Below are 21,875 nucleotides of genomic sequence, written 5' to 3'. Positions count from 1 at the left end.
CTCGATCGAAATCATGTGATTCATATACCTCCTACTCAGTAATGATATTTTTCATCCTTAATCTGGATTGAATTATTATTATTTTTTATGTTTTATTCTGTCTGAAATCTAGATGAATGGATTTTGTAATGGACTTAACATTACTTCCATATTTTTAACTTGTTTATGTTCCCTCCAACCTGTACTTTAGTTAACCCAGAAGACAAAATACAAAAGAAAAGAAGGATTGGAATGAATGAAATAACACCCCAAGACTATTATGATATATATTTTGCAAGCTGTTTTAGTTCAGTATTTCGTTGTACTGGTTTTTTTTCTTTAATGAGAACATCATTAACATTAGTTTCATTTATCTGCTGTCAGTATAAATAATATTTCAGAATTCATTTCAGAATGCAATACATTTGGTAGACAGGGAATCAAATAGAAAACTTTACTTGAAATAAACCATCGCGTTTGTTCTCAAGTGTACATGCTTATACCAGGATGTAAACATATTATGCAATCCATAGACTGCCCCAACCCCCACCCAAAAGAATATTGAGCAAAGGTCTAAGCGTAAAATACAGTGCGAAACGAAGATGACTGGTTTTAAGAAGTCATATATAACAAGTCCTGAGATTTGTATGAGATTTGTATATTGTCATAATTTACACTTCCGATCTGGATGTTCATGAAATCTACAACTGTAAAACTTTATTTTCTTCTTTCAGCTGAACAAGTAATTTGGAAATTCTAAACACAGTCAAAATCTGTGCTTATGTGCTCCTGAAACGTAACTTAAGCAGAAGTACGGATAAGCTGGGTAAAATACGCAAATATTTATATGTGAAAACTCAATTACTCTATTGCGTACAAGTACACTTGGTCTTTTGTAAATACTCAATAAATTTGATCTTACAGGCGTACACACAAAAATGTGAAATCTTAGCTTGCGTACCGGTGAATTGTTCATGTAATTTATAAAAAAATAAAACTGATATCAACTATCCTTGCATGGTTGGCGAATGTTGTTACCTCCCTTTGTCCAGTGACTGACGTGCACATACTCTCAGGCAGTGTTCGTTAAGTGACAGCGATGCCTATACGACTACCATTACTGATTTTACGGCGCTGTTAGGAGTACCTTACCATGTGACTCTTGAATTATGGCGTCCAAGCAACGGGTCAAAGGATTCATCAGCTCCAAAAGTTCAAACAAACACTTTATTGACGAACAGACAAGGTCAGGAATCCGAACAAACAGTGAGTAGTATTATAAACAGTCTTATTGAAAATGTACACTGCGAGGAACATGGCAGGAAAAGAGGACATAGCGAGAATACTGAGACAATGGCCGAAAGGAAAAGCAACTTCCCATGGTTTCAGCTTTCCAACGAAGAAGGCCAGGGATGTTTATGAATTGTAGCATATGTCGCAAGGGCCCGTCACCCTGTAATGTATTGATTGGTTGAACTTTGTAGTGAAGATATTCATGTTATTCACGTGCATGGGCTTGCCACATGGCTGGGTTAGAGATTACTTTAGGGTAGAGTATAAATATAAGCGAGCGCTATGTGACGTCACTCGGCGGCCATCTTCCAACCTAGTGATGTACCTCTAATGTTTCTCTTGGGGCGATTAAAGTGTGTGAAACAAGAAGATGTTGTATGGTGACACACACACACACACACACCGTCTTTTTGTCATCATTCTATGACTAAGAGTAAGACTCTATGTTGTTTTTTGTGTGTGGAAAGCATACCCTAACCCCAAATCTAACCCTACACCTAACAATGCTGAATGTAAACCCTAAACCCTTACCCCTAGAAATTTTCATAATAAATAGAATACGTTTCCGGGATGGTAAGAGGGTAAGACTTCAGCGCATATTCCCCAAATTTTAACGATGAGGCAAAATTTCTTTGAGTGGCATTTGTAGAAGTTATATACAATGCCGTCCGGTGATTCCGCGCACCTAAGCACATCGATCGCAACACAGCAACTAACGTCTCTTATTTTTTATGGTTTATGTGTCTAAACACGCTGGCATGCATCTACCTAGAAATATAAGTTTTATTGACGACTATAAGATTCTAACGTTGCATTATGCCATACGGTTGACCTAACCGGCATTCTGACAACATCGCTTGCCGTCCTGTAAATCTGCGCAGCCACTGATGCACATAACATCCGGCTAGAAATCCGAAGTATGGAAGCATATTAGGGCAAGATTATGTTCAATAATGACTTCATCAATGTAAGGAAGATTGTTTCATATTAAATCCAATTATGAATAATGAAGAACAAGTTTTAAAAGTCTGAAGAAAACAAATTTTCCTAAAACTGTCAATTTATCTGTCAATTACTGTTATTTACTTACCTTTAGTGATTAAAAGCCCGTCCCTTCTAGAAATGCCCCTATTTCAAGCGTCAATGTGGTAGCAGACGATGTTTACCTAGTTAAGGAAGTACGCTATTGCAGCTGAGCAGAATTACCAGACGCGCGGAATTACCAGACTCGCTTGTACATGTATGTCTTTCAGTATGTTCAGATACAAGTAAAAGAAACATTTTAAAACTCATCCTTATCAGATGAGGTATATATACTGAACCGCAAAAGAAACGCAAGTTTATTAAGAAATGTGAATATTTCTGAATCTGTGGAACAAACAATCTTAACACTACGAAAAAACAACAGACAAGTGATTGTTGAAGAAATGAGTCATGGTCTCTGGTGAAAACAACACTCAAGTTTACTGTAAAAGCATATGTTATCACTTCACCCTCACACACCAAAAATGTCACGAAACAGTGTGTCAATCAGTAGCGCGTGTGACCACCATTGACTGCACTGCAGGCAGCACAACGACGTTTCATCGAGTCAACAAGTGTCTGAAAGAAGGCTTGGGGAATTTGATTCCATTCCCTGGCCAATCTGGCTTCCAAATCTCTAAGGTTTTGAGGTTGAGCAGCTGTCTGTATCCGTCTACCAATTTCATCCCATACATGCTCGATTGGTGCCATATCCGAGGACAGAGTGGGCCAGGGCAGTACAGCAATGTTGTTCCCTCTGGGGAAGTCCATAGAAACCCGTGCAGTGTGAGGACGAGCATTGTCCTGCTGGAACGTCTGGAGCTGAGGTTGGGCCTGGAAGAGCGGTACAACGTGGTGTTGAAAGACCTGGTCTCTGTAGACTACAGCAGTCACATCGCTGATTAAACACGTGTAAACGTGTACTGTGGTGGTAGCTGAAGCCACCCCGTTACCATGAGTCTTCCACCTCCCCAGAGGTCAGCTTCCACAACACAACAGTTGGCGTAACGTTCATTACGTCGTGTCCATACACGTTATCGGCCGTCGGCGTGGGACAAGTTGAATCTGGACTCATCAGAAAACAACACTTGTTGCCATTGTTGACGTCGCCAACGGTGGTGTTGTCACGCCCACTGTAAACGATTTTGGCAGTGACGTTGCGTCAGAATCGGTCCGACGTAAGGACGGCGACATCTCATCCCTGCTGCCCTCAGACGACGACGAACAGTGTGTGCAGAGATGTGACGTTGTGGCCCTTGAATGGTTGCAGCTGTCTGTGTTGCTCGTTGCTGTCGGTTACGTGGATGAGTAACCCGGATGTGACGATCTCGCGCTGGCGTTGTTACCCTGGGACGTCCTGAACATTACCGGTTTGACGATACCTTGCGGATAGTCTTGTGATTGTTGTCACGTGAGATCTGAAGTGCCTGGCCACTTTAGTTGGTGTGGATCCGGTCTGCAACATTCCAACGGCGATTCATCGTTGCTGTTCAGTTAGACGTGGCATGTTTTCTCTGCGTTGTCACAGTCAATTTTGTGTTCTATGGTGTTTTTTGAATGACCTGCCTTATAAAGCTTCAAACTGGAGTGAAATGCACGCATTTTTGTATGAAACACAAAAACTTCATGCAAAAAACACGAAAAACATGAAAATGATTGCGTTTTGGCGATATGGTCAAGAATCAGCGGCAACAACGGCAAAACCATCTTCGAATGCTTAGTTCTATAATGGTATACTTTGTTGTCCTAAAAGGAATGCATTTAGAACGTATGTTTTGAAAATAGTAACTTGCGTTTCTTTTGCGGTTTAGTATATATTCAGGTGATATGATTTGAATTAAATTTAAGGGGGATACTAGACTAAGGCTTAGTCTCTGAATATATATAATTTTGATAGTAACAAACAAGCCCATTTATATTGAAAAGGAGCCCTAGGTGGACCTGAGGAAATCTAGACTTGCTTTATTTAGGGCTTTAGCACTGCTGAGAGGGCTTGGCAGTAGGGAAATTAATGTGGTTCAGGGACTGAGACAGACTAGGGGGATACGGGCGGAAGTCTTTCCGCAAAATGTAAGTTCAACCATTAAAGGGCCACTGATAGCATTGTTTGAAAGAAAGAGTAACTAAGTATATGGGAAGCCTTGGGGAGAGTAGTAAGCTTGGGTTCATTACTAGTCAATCTGAATGTTGTATGAAATGGCATTATTTTGATAACAAATGAAAACATTTTAAATTTAACCATCTGCCGGGGGTAAAAAAAATTAGGACTGAAATAATGAAGTCAATGTACATCTTTATATTTTGTCTTATAATCCTAATTAGTTTATTATCATATTTGTATGCATTTTGATACTTAATAAAATGCACACAATCTGTTTATACTTAGTGAATTTATAACATGACTGTAATATCTGGACGTGTATCATATGTCACACACACCCCCTAAGTGTGATCTAGTGTATGTTGTCTGTCTCATTACCTTTTACGCTAAAAAAATGATTCTGTTGAATGCCATAACAAATAGATTAAAGCAAAATGCAAATATTAAAATTAAAACAGATTAAAGTTATAGCAACAATATCAGGCTATTACCTTGTTAGGGAAATGTATCCGTCAATATCCACATTAAGTAATGAGATGCCATTCATCTGCAGCTGACAAAGAATCCTGTTCCATGTCATGTGTCTTTTAACAGTCTAATATGCGAAAAAGTGATCTATCGTTTCAGGTTTTTCACATTGGTGTATCCCATTGGTCACCCAAGATGGCACACCTGGCAAGTAATTGCATGATGTCCGCCATGAGTTAGCCAATAATGAGCTACCAATCAAGGTTTTGGCGGTTAATCCTTTGAAGGAAGGACGTTGTTTTTTACAAAGAAACTTTACGACAGGGTGTATTCAGTATAGATCAGTGAATCTACATACATAAACACTACCTTTTGACATATTAAAAGCAATTAATCAATCAACGTGTTATCGGTTAATCCTTTGATCGATGTTTGTTTTGAAAATCAGTTGATAATTCCTCTTGCTGCACTTCCATGCGCACATTAGACCTAACTTTATAATGATGAGTATTTACTTCAGACACAAGAAATGCCAAATGGGAACCTTTGTCGGGTAATCTGAGTGGTGTTATCACTAATTATACCTGTTGTAAATTCATTAACTGACCATCAAGTGAATGATGACAAATAACATGTGTAGATTAACCACCAAACAAGGGTTACAGCAAGAAAGTAGAAATCGCTCTATTGCATGCAAGTTTGATTGTCTGGAAAAAAACTTTATGGGCCGACACTGTTTTGAAGATACGAACGGATCAAACTTCAATGTTACATAAGAAATATTTATAAACATTTGCTGTGTACTTATTTAGAAACTGTATATACAAATGTACCTAAGTACTTAAGTACAATTTCAGATTTTGTTTAGCAATGGCAAAGTGGGGTTGTTTAGTTTATGGATTCAAATATATCAAATGTTACATTTGTAAATCTGAAAATGCCTGATTCCCTCAGGTTGAGAGAGTGGCAATGCCTGTTAGGCCTCACCTCCGCTCCCGAGGATGCCTGATGCTCAGACCACTTGAGAGGTTTCTGACTCAGTTGGTCAGTCCATTGTCCCCGCAGTCTCTCCCAGTTCTTAGAATGGTGTCTCCAACCATCGAATGCCCTAACCAGCATCTCCCTGACAAACAGGGCTCAACGAGGTCAGCATCTCTACTGATCCTGACCTTCCATCAATTCGCTAATGCAGATGAGTTCAGAATTCATTTGAAAGGTGTCACATTCCAGGTGTAACCAACGCTCTGGCAGATGCCCTGCCCCAACCACACATCTTCTTCCACCAACGGAGTGGAAGCTACATCCAGCCATCTTTCGCCAGATAGACGATCCCTGGGGTCGACCCATCATAAATCTGTTCACCACAAGGCACAAAAAGCAGCTGGAGACGTTCATCTCTCGAGCCTCGGAACCTCTGGCATGGGTTTTGGACACTCTTGCAGTCAGCTGGGTTGGGTTGGATGTGTACGCCTCTAGTTCAAGTAATGGAGAAGATTCAGTCCACCAATCTCCTTCGACTGCATCTGGTAGAGCCACTCTGGCCTGCACACCAGTGGTTCGTGGCACTAACAGACCTCACAAGCAGTCCATCTCTACCTCTGCCCCCACACGAGGAGGCTTCAAGTGGAACCAGAACGGTTTGCACTGCACTTAATGACTTATGTTAAGGGGAGTTTAGTGAAGATAGGATTCTCTCACGGTGTGGCTTCAGGTATTTCCATGGCACATAGGGCCTGCACTGGGATGCTCTGACAAGCAGTGGGCTTCATTTTTAACTTACTGTAAGTCTTGGCCTCCTAGGCTTTGGTTGCTCAGGTGGCAAACTTCCTCCTTTTCCCCCAGAACAAACAAAATTTCAAAGGAACCAAAACGCCACTTACCTCTCTGCTGAGAGTTCTATGCTCGCTAAAGTTGGTGCCTCACTTTCGAGGGTCCCTGAGTTTAATGCTATCCTCAACAAGTTTGTCAGGAAGACCAGGTGAACAGGTTTCGGCCTCCATCTTAGCAGTTATCAGTGGTTCTCACCTACTTGGCAAGTGAACCATTTGAACCACTTGAAGATGTTACTCTTCATCTTGATGAAGTCGGAGTTCCTGGTGGCCTTGGCAGCGGCGACTCCACCATCCGAGATACACGCCATTGATGCAACAGGGGTCAAGTTTGGGAGGTCAGCTCATGGCAGTGTTCATTTGGGTCTTCTCATGGATTTAATAGCCAAGAACCAACTCATGTCACAGCCCCCTCAGGGAGTTCTTTATTTCTTCCCTTGCGGCTGTAAGGAATCTTCAAGATATGGAAGATCTTTCTCTGTTCCCAGTTTGGGCTTTGCATCTCTATGTAGATCATACACCCCCTGCGGCGGTCTCACAGGAGAATATTCCTTCCGACTAGCCAGACATCGGATAAGGAAATTGAGAACAGGATTGCTGGAATTGTACTCGTCTCGGTCCAACCCTAATGGGTTTCGGGCCTTTACGATAACTATGGTCTTGCATGCTAACATCTCTGTGTTGGACATCATGCGAGGCTGTTTCTGGCCTGGAGACTTTGCTAACCGCTACCTTAGGGATCTTGCAGCTCAGGATCTGGATGGACGGACTGTCCTCCCTGGGTCCCCAAGCCTTTGCTCAACACATGGGTCAGATCATGCAGATTTGACGCTTTCCAGTATCTGCTTTTGTCGTTCACTGTGTTAAGTAAACAAACTCTGTGACAGGGTATTGTGTTTACGTACATTGTGTTTTGTGGTTTACAGAGAATGGGGATTGGCATGCCTAAACTTGAGCCTATATCGTCCCTACTCTCTCAGTTAGTTCATGCAGCCTGGGACTCACATTGCCCAGACAGCCCACATAGCCCTCTGCCTGTTCTGCCATTGTCCTGTAGCAGGTAGCCCGAGGGTACGTCTGTATCTTCCATGCGGTATCTGTAATTTGGCATGGTTCATTTTATTCAGAGGTCGTGTGGGTTTGCACTGTGAATTATATCATCAGTTCATACCTCCGAGCTGTGGTATTAACATGTATTTGTTGTGGAGCAGAATAAGTTAAAAGAATAGAAAAATCAGAATAAATTGTTTATACTCACCTGCTTCACGAGTAAGTATGGCACTATCTGGCGTCCCTGTTTACTAGGGCAACCTCTGATGGTTGCTTTTCGAAGGAATGAGTTTCCAGTGCAGTGCACACAAATGACAGATAATACTATTGTCATAACACTTTTATTCAGTGGAACATAAAGTAGGTTTCTAGTGAACTAAAGGGAGAATGACAGATACTACTATTGTGATAACACTTTTATTCAGTGGAACATAAAGTAGGTTTCCAGTGAACTAAAGGGAGAATGACAGATACTAGTACTATTGTAATAACACTTTTATTCAGTGGAACATAAAGTAGGTTTCTAGTGAACTAAAGGGAGAATGACAGATACTACTATTGTGATAACACTTTTATTCAGTGGAACATAAAGTAGGTTTCTAGTGAACTAAAGGGAGAATGCAGTTGTTGAGAAGCAGGTAAGTATAAAATAATAAGAAATTACCTTGATGTTTCTATTTGAGACAGTATAGTAATATGCAGTTGATTGTACCTGATTGTTATTGTTGTATACTACTCGCACTTTGCTAAGGATCACAAAAATTCGCAACTTTACTTAAACATAGATTTATGATTTGAAATTGTATCCATTTAAAACTGGATAAATAATGATATGGATCTGATACTGGATATACTATGTGTTGACCTAATACTAATACTAAATCAACTGAATATATTGAATAGACCTTGTACTAGAACCTGAATATATTATGTACAGATCTAGTGCCTGAGACCTACTGGATATACTATGTGTTGACCTAATACTAATACTAAATCAACTGAATATATTGAACAGACCTTGTACTAGAACCTGAATATATAATGTACAGATCTAGTGCCTTAGAACTACTGGATATACTATGTGTTGACCTAATACTAATACTAAATCAACTGAATATATTGAATAGACCTTGTACTAGAACCTGAATATATTATGTACAGATCTAGTGCCTGAGACCTACTGGATATACTATGTGTTGACCTAATACTAATACTAAATCAACTGAATATATTGAATAGACCTTGTACTAGAACCTGAATATATTATGTACAGATCTAGTGCCTGAGACCTACTGGATATACTATGTGTTGACCTAATACTAATACTAAATCAACTGAATATATTGAATAGACCTTGTACTAGAACCTGAATATATTATGTACAGATCTAGTGCCTGAGACCTATTGGATATACTATGTGTTGACCTAATACTAATACTAAATCAACTGAATATATTGAATAGACCTTGTACTAGAACCTGAATATATTATGTACAGATCTAGTGCCTGAGACCTATTGGATATACTATGTGTTGACCTAATACTAATACTAAATCAACTGAATATATTGAATAGACCTTGTACTAGAACCTGAATATATTATGTACAGATCTAGTGCCTGAGACCTATTGGATATACTATGTGTTGACCTAATACTGAATCAACTGACTATATTGTATAGACCTTGTACTAGAACCTGAATATATTATGTACAGATCTAGTGCCTGAGAACTACTGGATATACTATGTGTTGACCTTATACTAAATCAACTGACTATATTGAATAGACCTTGTACTAGAACCTTAATATATTATGTACAGATCTAGTGCCTGAGACCTATTGGATATACTATGTGTTGACCTAATACTGAATCAACTGAATATATTGTATAGTACAGGGCTATACATAATGTAGCCATAACGTATAGTACAAAAATACCAACTGGATGTAATGCATAGTTTTATAACATGTACTAAACCCAACTGCACATATTTCATATCTATTACTATACTTAAACTGTATATATATTGTATAGAACTAGTATCTTGTTGTTTCTGAAACCCAACTGTTTTTCTTCAGCCTCGAGTGACGTGGCGGAGAGGGGAACCACCGCGAAAGTGAAAGAAGCTGATGGAAGTGTTGCACGTCAAGGAGGTGAGAGCAGTAGGCAGGACTGTGGTACTGGAATGTCACGCCAGTGTTAACACTTGTATCACAGATCAGGATAAGTTATTGTTGCACGTCAAGGAGGTGAGAGCAGTAGGCAGGACTGTGGTACTGGAATGTCACGCCAGTGTCAACACTTGTATCACAGATCAGGATAAGTTATTGTTCTACGTCAAGGAGGTGAGAGCAGTAGGCAGGACTGTGGTACTGGAATGTCACACCAGTGTTAACACTTGTATCACAGATCAGGATAAGTTATTGGGAAGCACTTTATTGTGAAACAGTAAATACAGTTTTTGAATAACGTGTCTTCATTGACTTGATAATGTCTTGATATTAGATCTGCACCAAATGTCACAGTGACATCACATGTGCAATATACAAGTATTTCCTGTTTTGTTTTGGTAAGCAGTGACAAGTATTTGCTTTATTGTATTGTATAGACAGTGACATCAAGTGTACAATGTACAAGTATTTGCTGTATTGTATTGTATAGACAGTGACATCATCTGTACAATGTACAAGTATTTGCTGTATTGTATAGACAGTGACATCACATGTACAATGTACAAGTATTTGCTGTATTGTATTGTATAGACAGTGACATTATGTGTACAACATACTAGTGTTGGGAATTGGTGTAAATCTCATAATTGATGATTGGTTCACTACAACCCATCAAAAATATTTGTTTAGCGTCATTTATCAAATTTTCCTGGTTATGTTTGTTAATGCACAAAAAATAAAGAAAAAACATGTAGTTCTCTCGTTTTTTTCTCGCAAATTTCACATCTTTAAAGGATGACTAGTGTGTTTGGAACAACAAATTCCTGGAGATGTTAAGGTGAATTTAATCATGACTTGGAACAAGCTTGCAGTGCTTATGCAATGTAGAGACAAAATCAACCTTTTGAAAAATATTGTATTGCAAAAAAGTGTTTCAAAATTGTTTGTGTTCGATTATGAGAAAACATGATCGATTGCTTGGTCGTTTTGTCATTGCAACCAATCTTTGATTATTTCAATTAATCGGACCACCACTACAACATACAAGTATTTCTTGTATTGTATTGATAGACAGTGACATTATGTGTACAATGTACAAGTTTCTGTTACAGAGACACAGAAAGACTCCAACGCCCACCATGACGACCTCCTTGCTGCCTGCCGTGATGGGAACATGGCCGAGGTGAAGCGTGTCCTGGATCTGGGTCAGGTGGACGTCAACTGTAGAGGAGAGTGGAGCCAGACACCGGTGATGGAGCCATCACGTTGTCGACACAGAGAGGTGGTGGAGCTGCTACTGAGTAGAGGAGCTGATGTGTCACTGGTGGACAAGGACGGTGACAACACCCTTCACTGGGCGTGTATAGTAAGACACGTGAGGACGGTGGAGTTGATACTGTCCCAGGACGTGGTGGACGTCAACTGTAGAGGAGGAGGGAGGAGCCGGACACCGGTGATGGAGGCAGCAGCAGGGTGGGGACAGAGAGATGTGGTGGAGCTGCTACTGAGCAGAGGTGCTGATTTGTCACTCATGGACAAGGACGGTGACAACACCCTTCACTGGTCTTGTGAGGGAGGAGATGTGGGGATGGTGGAGTTGATACAGTCCCAGGACGTGCTGGATGTCAACTGTAGAGAAGTCCGGAGCTGGACACCAGTGATGAGGGCTGCACTGGGGGGACACAGAGATGTGGCTGAGCACTTACTGAGTAGAGGAGCTGATGTGTCACTGGTGGACATGGAGGGTAACAACATCCTTCACTGGGCCTGTGTGGGAGCAAATGTGGGGTTGGTGGAGTTGATCCTATCGCTGAACGTGGTGGACATCAACACCAGGAATAAAAACGGGGAGGCATCAGCCAACTGGCCAAGAGTCTATAGACATCATCAGCCGATGGAACTCCTGGAGTCACGTGGTGCCCGGTGAAGGTGTTGTTGCTCACACTGACTTGTTGTGTGCCGTTCACGTAGTCGTGTTTTCACTTTAGGCTGTAGGTGGGAATTATTGTCGTGTTTCAGGAGAAATAAAACTTGATGAAAACATTTTCAGACATTTAGTCATTTGTTTTCATGTGGAGGTTTTCATGATCAGGTGAGAAGATTGTTAACGGAGTGTAAATACAGATGTTGTGAGGTTAGTATATAAACACCACGTCGTAACATGATTCTGTGTTATCATATCTCACAGAGTACTGTTTCTATTATAATCTACCGTTGAGTGGAAACAAGCTGTAAACATAGTTTCTGGCCTCTCTTGAACCCTTCTCCTGAATACACACCACTGCTTCCATTCCTGGACATGGTGGTAGACTCCCGAGAAGAATGTAGCATGCTCCCCGGTTGGTCATGTGATTCCTCTGTCTAAAGTACTGTCGGAATTAGAAAAGAAACTGTTTTTTTACATTTATATCTACAATTTAGGTAGTTAATATGTGAAATATCTGTTGAACTAAGTTCAGCCTAACTACAGTCTCAGTGGTAGGGAGATAGGAAAAGTTAAAAAAGGCTTTTACTGAGGAGATATTAGTGCTGAAATGAGCAATGCGGTTTTTTCGAGGAGACATATGGAGCAGACCATGGCTTTATGCAAATATTGTACAGCAAATGACACTTTTTGAATGTCCATTTTGAAATTAGACTTATCTTCATTATAAACGAAAACAGACGTAAAAAATACCAACTTTGATACTGAAACTATTAAGGATATAGATACCATTGAGTCTCAGTATCACTTTAAAAAGAACAGGTAGGGGGTCGTCTCAAAAGCAAAACCAAGACGGGTGTTGCTGAGGGTAGTTGGGGACAGAGATATTAACTAAAGTACTGTCGGAAATGCTAGAAAAATGCTTTTTAGCTATAATATCTTTAGAAAAGTGATCAATGTACTATGTTGTCAATATATCAACTCGCCTATAGTGTACCTAATTTTTATTTCAATTGATTTAACATTCCCATGCATTTAAAGGGCAGTTTACAGGAGAGAATTTGGTACCAAAACAACAACTTAAAAAATGTTCAGAGTTCGACAACAGAAATCTGAAATAGTCTTTACATTTATGCTAATAATACAGGTGGTGTAAAAATATAAATTAACGTTTTTCTTAAACAAATAAATTTTGAATGTTTGTGTTACTTTACTTAATTATCGTTTCTTTATTGAAGAAATATAATATAAATGTTAAGTCTTGATAAATAAGTTTCCCGTCATGCATGCACATCTTTATCACAGCGTCAACTATGGCCAACTATTTGCAGTGGATTGTTGCAAATGTTTATAAGTTTTTCTGTGCTTGAGAAAGACAGAGGTAAACCTTTCATTAGTTTAGAAAGGGTTTATTACAGAACTTGTAGAGCTGTTGGTATGTCTTACCAACAAGTTTACAATACTGTAAACAAATCAGACAAGACAGGGACCGTCTCAAAAGCAAAGCCGGGACGTAAAACCATCCTTGACAACTTTGACAAGGGAGTACTTAGACGGGCGGTCTACAAACTTTATGAGAAGAAGAATATATATATGCTAAAGCAGCTACACCAGTGACTTCGTTAAATCTTTGGCCAATGTTCACAACTAGATTAAACTGACCGAATTACATCCATATTTTTGCAAAGAAATATACTGTTGACATGCAAAACATTAATTAAAACGTTGCACATTTCTACAATCAATCGATAAGATAACACAAGTGACAGGAATCTTTCAAATATACATTAATTCGTATGTTTATTTCAAAACAAACACACATACACAGATGATCCCTTACATTTAATACGTATACAATACGTACACATATTCAACATTTTGAAGAAAACATCTATTGAGATGACCCCTCGCCCGAACGTGTGTGCTCAGGTGTCAATTTCACCTGTCGATACCGTGCATGCTGATGACGTTACACAGGCAGTTAATGTTTATATCAAATAACGTCCCACTACCTCTTATTTTTCTAAGTTTTTGGTATTTTCATCAGTAAAAACACATTTTAGGGCATGTCTCAAAATGTATTTCCTCGGTCTACATTAGGTAGATGCTTCTTAAAGTGATATTTGTTATTTAAGTAACTGTAATACCTCTGAATTTTCAATATAAGTCAAAAAGCATTTTTCTAGCATTTCCGACAGTACTTTAAGATTAGATAATCAGCAAAGACATATTCAATACACATGGAAAAGCATAAAAGATATTTGAGATGACCCCTTGTGTCTGGGCAGCACGTGCATTTCATGCCAAGTGAGTTGACGGTAATAAACTGTCTTAAATAACCTTTAACATCTTGGGGGAAAAAGATTCAACGTCAAGGAAAAGAATAGTTTGTATGGACTGCAAGAGTACTTTCAACATCGTGTACCTACATATATCCTCCATAGATTGCTTTGGTCTCTAACGTTTAAAGAATAGAAGAGGAAGAGTTGCAGCCTTTGCGCCAAGTAAGACGACGACAGCTTTGCTAACTGCAATCAGGCTGTACTTATTCTAAGTGCAGAGATCAAAGAAAGAAAGAATTTGTGACGACTATTAACTATTTCATCCTGCGAACGCCTCCAGGGACTTAGCTAGATTGGTGATCTCTCATGCATCAGTTGTCCCACCAGATGTGACCAGGCATGAGACTTCGACTTGTTCGAGTGGTTCGCCGAGACCTACATTCATTGGTGTTACTAGATGCGGCAAACTGGCAAGAGGCAGCTGTTCCTCACATTTCGATGATCTTGAATTCGGCGAGACATCAGACGTCGGAGAACTTGAGTTTACTTTCACATCTTTTCGGATGCATACCAACAGATCGATATTCCTTAAACCGTGGGTAATGGTCATAGAATGTTCTTCGAACCCACATGATTTGTTATCCCCCCGCAACGACTTTTGCGGGGGGGGGGGTATTGAAATGGACTCCGTCCGTGCGTGCGTCTGTCCATCCGTGCACGTTTGTCTTTTCCGGAGCAGAACTCTAAAACCATTCACTATTTCTTCACCAAACGTGGCACATAGATAGATCTGGCGGTGTACTAGTGCCTTTTGGTAGTTTTGGAATTCTGAATAAAATATTGTTGGCGTTTCCATGGCAACAAGTTTGAATTAGACTGAAATTGGTGGTAGTGCTCTTTTCCGGAGCAGAACTCTAAAACCGTTCAATGTGTTGTCACCAAACTTGACACATAGATATGGTGGTGTACTGGTGCCTTTTGGTAGTTTTGGATTTCTGAATAAGATATTTTTGGCGTTTCCATGGCAACAAGTTTGACTTAGACTGAAATTGGTGGTAGTGCTCCTTTCTTGAGCAGAACTTTAAAAACCTTTCGATACTCTCCTTCCACTTTTCTATATACACACCTAAATATTTGACATAATCATAACTCGTAGACATAATCATGAAGAGTATTTTGCCATGTGGGGGGATATTGATGACTTTGTCTTCTTGTTGAACAATCAAGGAAATCCCAGATGGCTCTTCCATACTTGGGACACCTCCAACAGCCCGCCCTACTGTGATGATCTCTCATGAATTGGGGGATCTCTCCGGACATCTCCAGTCCTCGGCTGCATCACCGACAAGCCATTACGGCTTACTACAGGTGAACCAACCATTCACCAGTCCATGTTCGACGAACCCCTTTCATCCCACTCATCTCTACCTATTCGTCACAGGCTACTAGATCAATGCAGCTGAAACTACCTGTCTCTTGGTATCATTCCTGAGATACACAACCTCACCTTAATATGGACTTTGACTTGATGGTGCGAGTCATGGCGACGGCTCTGAAGCAATTAGAGCAACCAGATACCTTTCCGTAACAGAATCATCAAGTCCTACCTCCGAGCTCGCTGATTTCACCAGTCAGCGTTACACGAACCCTCTCTTTCTGCCACGGGGCTCGGACTACTAACTACCGAGTGTAGCATCATAGCATTTCTTAGAGAGACGTCTGATTTCTACCTCAGTGAAAATCTGCGTCAACTCTTCCGTCCGCATTCTTATAGCCTCATTACTCTAGAAGATTCTTCACCACCACGAGTTGTGTTATCTACGTTTCGTATTCATCCCGACTGTCTTTGGTGGTAAATGTTCCTCAGCGCCTTTACGTTTCGGAGGTGGGAACTACTCATGCGGTGCTTATTGTGATTCCTAACATTATATCACAAGTGACGTTTACTTCCAGTTCGACGCTTACATCAGGAGTTACCTACGTTTAGAGCGCCGCTTGTCACTGATTCCACGTGTTTGCTCAGAGCGCCGCTTACTTCCAGTTCGGCGCTTTCTACCAGTGCACCGCTTACTTTTGAAGCGACGGTTAGATCAGGACCGTTATCTACGATTAGAGCGCCGTTTGTCCCGGATCCCACGTGTTTGGTCAGAGCGGCACTTGCTTCCAGTTCGGCGCTTTTCTAACAGTGCGCTGCTTACTTTTGAAGCGTTCCTGGTTCGGCGCTTTTCCCAGTGTTCCTGGTTTGGCGCTTTCTCCCGGTGTTCCTGGTAAGGCGCTTTCTCCCAGTGTTCCTGGTTAGGCGCTTTCTCCCAGTGTTCCTGGTTAGGCGCTTCCTCCCAGTGTTCCTGGTTAGGCGCTTTCTCCCAGTGTTCCTGGTTAGGCGCTTTCTCCCAGTGTTCCTGGTTAGGCGCTTTCTCCCAGTGTTCCTGGTTAGGCGCTTTCTCCCAGTGTTCCTGGTTTGGCGCTTTCTCCCAGTGTTCCTGGTTAGGCGCTTTCTCCCGGTGTTCCTGGTTTGGCGCTTTCTCCCAGTGTTCCTGGTTAGGCGCTTTCTCCCAGTGTTCCTGGTTAGGCGCTTTCTCCGGTGTTCCTGGTTAGGCTTTCTCCGGTGTTCCTGGTTTGGCGCTTTCTCCGGTGTTCCTGGTTAGGCGCGCTTTCTCCCGGTGTTCCTGGTTGGGCTTTCTCCGGTGTTCCTGGTTAGGCTTTCTCCCAGTGTTCCTGGTTGGCGCTTCCTCCCAGTGTTCCTGGTTAGGCGCTTTCTCCGGTGTTCCTGGTTAGGCTTTCTCCCAGTGTTCCTGGTTAGGCTTTCTCCCAGTGTTCCTGGTTTGGCTTCCTCCCAGTGTTCCTGGTTAGGCTTTCTCCCGTGTTCCTGGTTTGGCGCTTTCTCCGGTGTTCCTGGTTAGGCTTTCTCCGGTGTTCCTGGTTAGGCTTTCTCCCAGTGTTCCTGGTTTGGCGGTTCCTCCCAGTGTTCCTGGTTAGGCGCTTTCTCCCGGTGTTCCTGGTTAGGCGCTTTCTCCCAGTGTTCCTGGTTTGGCGCTTCCTCCCAGTGTTCCTGGTTAGGCGCTTTCTCCCGGTGTTCCTGGTTTGGCGCTTTCTCCCGGTGTTCCTGGTTTGGCGCTTTCTCCCGGTGTTCCTGGTTAGGCGCTTTCTCCCGGTGTTCCTGGTTAGGCGCTTTCTCCCGGTGTTCCTGGTTAGGCGCTTCCTCCCAGTGTTCCTGGTTAGGCGCTTTCTCCCGGTGTTCCTGGTTTGGCGCTTCTTCCCAGTGTTCCTGGTTAGGCGCTTTCTCCCAGTGTTCCTGGTTTGGCGCTTCCTCCTGGTGTTCCTGGTTAGGCGCTTTCTCCCGGTGTTCCTGGTTAGGCGCTTCCTCCCAGTGTTCCTGGTTAGGCGCTTTCTCCCAGTGTTCCTGGTTTGGCGCTACCTCCCAGTGTTCCTGGTTAGGCGCTTTCTCCTGGTGTTACTGGCTTGGCGCTTCCTCCTGGCGCTCCCTGTTCGGCGTTTCCTCCTGGACTCCCGGTTCGGCGCTTACTCATATTGACTTTGGTTCGGCACTTGCTCCAGGTGTTCCTGGTTCGACGCTTCATCATGGTGCTTTTAGTTCAACACTCAGAGTCTTCCTGGTTCAGCTCTTACGTACAGTATTACCGGTTCAACGCTTACTCCTAGGGTTCCTGGTTCGACGCTCACTCATGGTGCTCCAGGTTCAGCGCTGAGTCATGGTGTTCCCGGATCGGTGCTGCCTCATACTTCACTGGCTTCAGTATTGACTCATGGTACAACGCTGCCTCAGGTTTCAGCGCTTACTGCCAGGTGTCGACTTCAGCACTAGGTCCACTCAGTTCAGCTCTGGAGTTCAATGCACGGGATCCTACGTCTAGGCTTTCTGTTTAGTTCCCAACAACGTGATATTATCATCCACTGGAAGGGGGACTTAATCTTCCTCAAGTTACCAAAAACCTTATCCAGAGACGCTGCCAATTGAGTGATACATGGTCGAGGTGGGAACGTGATGGAACCAAAATTACCTGGCTTCATATCAAAATGGCTAATAAATCCCCCGACGAAGTACTACTCTGTATACGCAGGTTATCGGCAATTCTGACGAGTAGTTAAGGTGTGTCAATAACATCCATGCTACTATCCGATTGGGACGTACCATTCGAAGATAGAGACGTCTTTGAACTGGAGTAGTCGCAGGTCTCGATGACTGATTAACCGAGGATGATACTGGCGCCTCATGCCGTACGCTGACGCTACTGCTAACACAATGCATCAAAGTCAACAGGCTGACAAGTTGCCCCATCAGACACCGGATTCCAGAATACCGGTAAAATAGGTCTCGACATTGATTCTGTTGAATATAGGACAGATGAACCAGGGGAGACCTTGAGGAATGACACCCAGCCGACTGAGACACGCCCCCTTGAGGCAACAATGAATTCGCCGTTCCTGGTCGAGGATCGTCAGCGTACATTTCAGCAAGCGTACATTCGAGCGGCTATGGTTCTATTGCAAGAACAATTTCAAAACCATTTGGTATGGTTCGGTGATCAGGATCGGTTCTGCGCTCTAAGTTGGTTCGACGATCTGGATCGGATAGATGATCTGCTTCGGCTGTGTGATCTAAAGCGCTGAGTCAATCGAGACCAATGTACTCATCTATATAGTTGTCCATACAATAATGATGTACTCGACTAATGTGTTCCAATCAAACAACAGTTCAATAGGTTGAATCATTGTTCCAATCGAAATGACACTGGTCTGAAGCGTTCATCTAATCGAAAAGGGCGCACTGGGCTGAAGTGCTCATCCAGTCAAATGCGGCGCATCGATTTAATGAGTTTGACTGAACGAGAGTGTTGAACTGAAGTGAGATAATGCACTGGTCACTTCTTCCCTTTGTGAGAGCAACGCATTGGTACAAAGTGGTGAATGGACAGCAAGGTACTCTCTGAAGTACCGAACAGAATGCGTGGATTAGCAAGTAATTCGGCGAATGTTGACAGTTCAACGAACACATTCGGTTCGGTGAATACTGTAGGAGCGCCGAACTGGTATTGAAATTAATAGATGCGATGCATGGGATCGTCAGTCTAACGGTACATTCGTATAGTTGATGGACAGGCAAAGGTAAAGACCAATGTTCCCAGCAACGTTCGTAATAGAGACGAAGGTAGTAACATCGATGCTTACGAACTGTCCGGATATAGCTGTAGTGACCTCCCGAACTGAGGCCTTAAGCTATTAACCGAGTAAACGTCCTCTCCATGTTATCCAAGGGGTTCCAGCTGCCAGTCAATCGGGGATCCTCCTGTCACTTTACTCCCGGATTGAAGAAGTTATCCCAGAAGGGGATAGTGTTCGAAGCTTACATCGACGACTGTATTCAGGCACTGAACGATCATGCCCTTTGCGATACAGCTTCTTCGCCAATCAGGCTGGTTAATCAATCTGCAGAATCAAAACTAGTCCCTACGCGCCGACTTCAATTCATTGGAGCAGTGTTCGACACAGAGGTCAACAAACTGTTTGTCCCAAGGGATCGTTTCTGCAAGATACAGCGGTTGGTTTTCCTGGTACCAGTGCAACCTAGGATGCTTCGCCAATGACAGGAGCTCCTGGGCCTTTTGACGTCTGTTCAGGCATTGACCCTCAGGGGTCAACTACAACTTCGTCCCTTACACCTTTTTGTGGCAACTGACATCACAGTGGGAGATCCCTGTGCTCTGATCCCTCTACCTCTGGAGCTCCATCCTCATCTTCAGTAGTGGATGGAAGAATTGAACGTTTGCGACAGAGTCTGTTTAGAGCTATTTGTTCCGTCTCATAACCTGTATGTGGATGTGTCTCAACACGGGTGGGGAGCTCATCTTCTCAATCAACAAGTGGCAGGGCTTGGTCTACCATAGATCACGCCTGTCACATCAACATTCTGGAGTTCAGGGCGGTGATTTTGGCAATCTGGCAGGATGTCCTACGAGCAACCCTCATGGTCAGATCGGACAATGCAGCAGTGGTTTGGCATATCAACAGAATGGGGTCAACAGGGTCTCCACAGCTTCTACAGTGGACTCAACAGTTCTTGGAACTTGTGGACTTTATCAACATCATGGTATGAGCCAACCACATTCCGGGGATGAAGAATGTCATCACAGATGCCCTGTCCCAACCGAGTCGTCCTTCTCCAACGGAAAGGAAATTACATCCTCAGGTGTTTCAGACCTTCTGCCTTCCGATGACTTCTCCGACAGTAGGCCTCTTCGCCACGAGGTTCAACCATCAGCTGCTTTGGTTTGTGTCACCGATATTGGGCCTTATGGCTTGGGACCTTGATGCTCTAGCCATCCCGTGGGAAGACCTGAATGCTTTCGCGTTTCCGCCAGTGGCCCTTCTTCCTTGCATTCTAGTGAACTGTGCGGAACACGGAGGATGACTCTACATTGGTCGCGCCCTACTGACCGGCCATAAGTTGGTCCATAATTTTCAAGACCTAGCCGAACCAGATACCGTACTGCTTCTCGATCGACCTGATCTACTGGTTCATCCGCACTCCAACCAACTACAATGGTCCCTGTTGACGCTCCATCTGCACGTTTGGCGCATCTACATCAACCTTAACGGCTGAAGGTTATTCAAAGCGGGTTGCTACTGCAATTTCAACAGCGCATCATACCTCTACAAGGTCACTCTACGAGGACAAGTAGAAACGTTTTAAGCATACTGCAGAAAGACGGGCATCTCATCCCCCACTACAGCATCCCCGCAGATGGTGGCAGATTATCTTCAGCATCTCCGAACCGCCAGGGAACTCAGAGGTTCTACACTGTCTACCTACCTGGCTGCTCTTAACATGGTTATTGCAACGGCTTCGGGTGTGAAGATTTCCACTGTCCATGAACTCCAGTCTCTCCTAAGGTCTTTCAAATTGGCTGACCAATCCTGGAAGTTCCGGCCTCCAGCTTGGGATATCTCCGTTGTACTTGTTCATCTCACATCAGCTGAATATGAAGATTTCGATTATGTCTCCTTTAAGACCCCTTTCTCTTGGCCTTGGCTGCAGCTGCCCGTATCTCCGAGTTGCATGCTCTTGATGTTTCTCGGTGCGGTTTGAAACGTCTAGACATGCGAGAGTTTTCCTTGGTTTGCGGTGGGATTTCCTTGGCAAGAATCAGTTACCAGGACAGCCGGATCACACATTCACGATCCCACTGTTGTCCACTATCTTGGGCCCAGATGACACTGAAGATCTTTCCTTATGCCCAGTTTGAGCAGCTACGGATTTTCCTAGCTGCCTCTAAGGGCCACTGCAGGTTGCGTAAGAGATTATTTATCCCGTTATCCACTGCCTCCGCCTCGGAAGTCTCCGGTACTACCTTGGTGTTTTGGATGAGATCTACAATCCTGTGTGCATATGACTTATACCTTGGTGTTTTGGATGAGATCTACAATCCTGTGTGCATATGACTTATACCTTGGTGTTTTGGATGAGATCTACAATCCTGTGTGCATATGACTTATGCCTTGGTGTTTTGGATGGGATCTACAATTCTGTGTGCATATGACTTATGCCTTGGTATTTTGGATTAGATCTACAATCCTGTGTGCATATGACTTATGCCTTAGTGTTTTGGATGAGGTCTACAATCCTGTGTGCATATGACTTATGCCTTGGTGTTTTGGATGAGGTCTACAATCCTGTGTGCATATGACTTATGCCTTGGTGTTTTGGATGAGATCTACAATCCCTGTGTGCATATGA

The 21,875-nt window shown here is 42.8% G+C and overlaps 2 protein-coding genes across 5 annotated transcripts; one reads left to right on the top strand and one right to left on the bottom strand.

The window, feature by feature from the left end:
• Positions 1-1,106: 1,106 nt before the first annotated feature.
• LOC124278063 (histone-lysine N-methyltransferase EHMT2-like) lies at positions 1,107-11,958 on the top strand. 4 transcript variants are annotated; one of them, XM_046713813.1, is made up of 4 exons: positions 1,107-1,245; positions 9,824-9,898; positions 11,029-11,149; positions 11,345-11,958. In XM_046713813.1, the coding sequence occupies exons 1-4, from the start codon at positions 1,149-1,151 to the stop codon at positions 11,841-11,843; spliced, it is 792 nt and encodes a 263-aa protein (XP_046569769.1). In that variant the 5' UTR covers positions 1,107-1,148; the 3' UTR covers positions 11,844-11,958. The 4 variants fall into 4 exon arrangements, with proteins under 4 accessions (XP_046569769.1, XP_046569770.1, XP_046569766.1 ...); XM_046713814.1 differs by having other exon boundaries at positions 1,110-1,245; positions 11,029-11,282; positions 11,490-11,958; XM_046713810.1 differs by having other exon boundaries at positions 1,113-1,245; positions 11,029-11,958.
• Positions 11,959-16,713: 4,755 nt separating this feature from the next.
• On the bottom strand, positions 16,714-17,703 carry LOC124278085 (G-box-binding factor-like). Its single transcript, XM_046713834.1, has 3 exons — positions 17,578-17,703; positions 17,157-17,495; positions 16,714-16,863 (listed from the first exon to the last, which is right to left on the bottom strand). The coding sequence occupies exons 1-3, from the start codon at positions 17,701-17,703 to the stop codon at positions 16,714-16,716; spliced, it is 615 nt and encodes a 204-aa protein (XP_046569790.1).
• Between the last annotated feature and the right edge of the window lie 4,172 nt (positions 17,704-21,875).

This window comes from Haliotis rubra, unplaced genomic scaffold (assembly GCF_003918875.1).
Source record: "Haliotis rubra isolate DU_JTF1 unplaced genomic scaffold, ASM391887v1 Scf230, whole genome shotgun sequence".
NCBI lineage: Eukaryota > Metazoa > Mollusca > Gastropoda > Lepetellida > Haliotidae > Haliotis > Haliotis rubra.
Note: the sequence above shows the minus strand (reverse complement) of the source record. Positions and strands in the feature narration are given on the sequence as shown.

Bases quoted from the DNA above. Each gene is read 5' to 3' on its own strand.
- LOC124278063 (XM_046713810.1), top strand. From the start codon at position 1,149: ATGGCGTCCAAGCAACGGGTCAAAGGATTCATCAGCTCCAAAAGTTCA. The intron at 1,246-9,823 runs GTGAGTAGTATT...GTTTTTCTTCAG, and splicing joins GTCAGGAATCCGAACAAACA to CCTCGAGTGACGTGGCGGAG. The intron at 9,899-11,028 runs GTGAGAGCAGTA...TTTCTGTTACAG, and splicing joins AAGTGTTGCACGTCAAGGAG to AGACACAGAAAGACTCCAAC.
- LOC124278085 (XM_046713834.1), bottom strand. From the start codon at position 17,703: ATGATGAAGCGTCGAACCAGGAACACCTGGAGCAAGTGCCGAACCAAA. The intron at 17,496-17,577 runs GTAACACCAGGA...GCGCCTAACCAG, and splicing joins CAGGAGGAAGCGCCAAGCCA to GAACACTGGGAGGAAGCGCC. The intron at 16,864-17,156 runs GCGCCAAACCAG...GCGCCTAACCAG, and splicing joins ACCAGGAACACTGGGAGGAA to GAACACTGGGAGGAAGCGCC.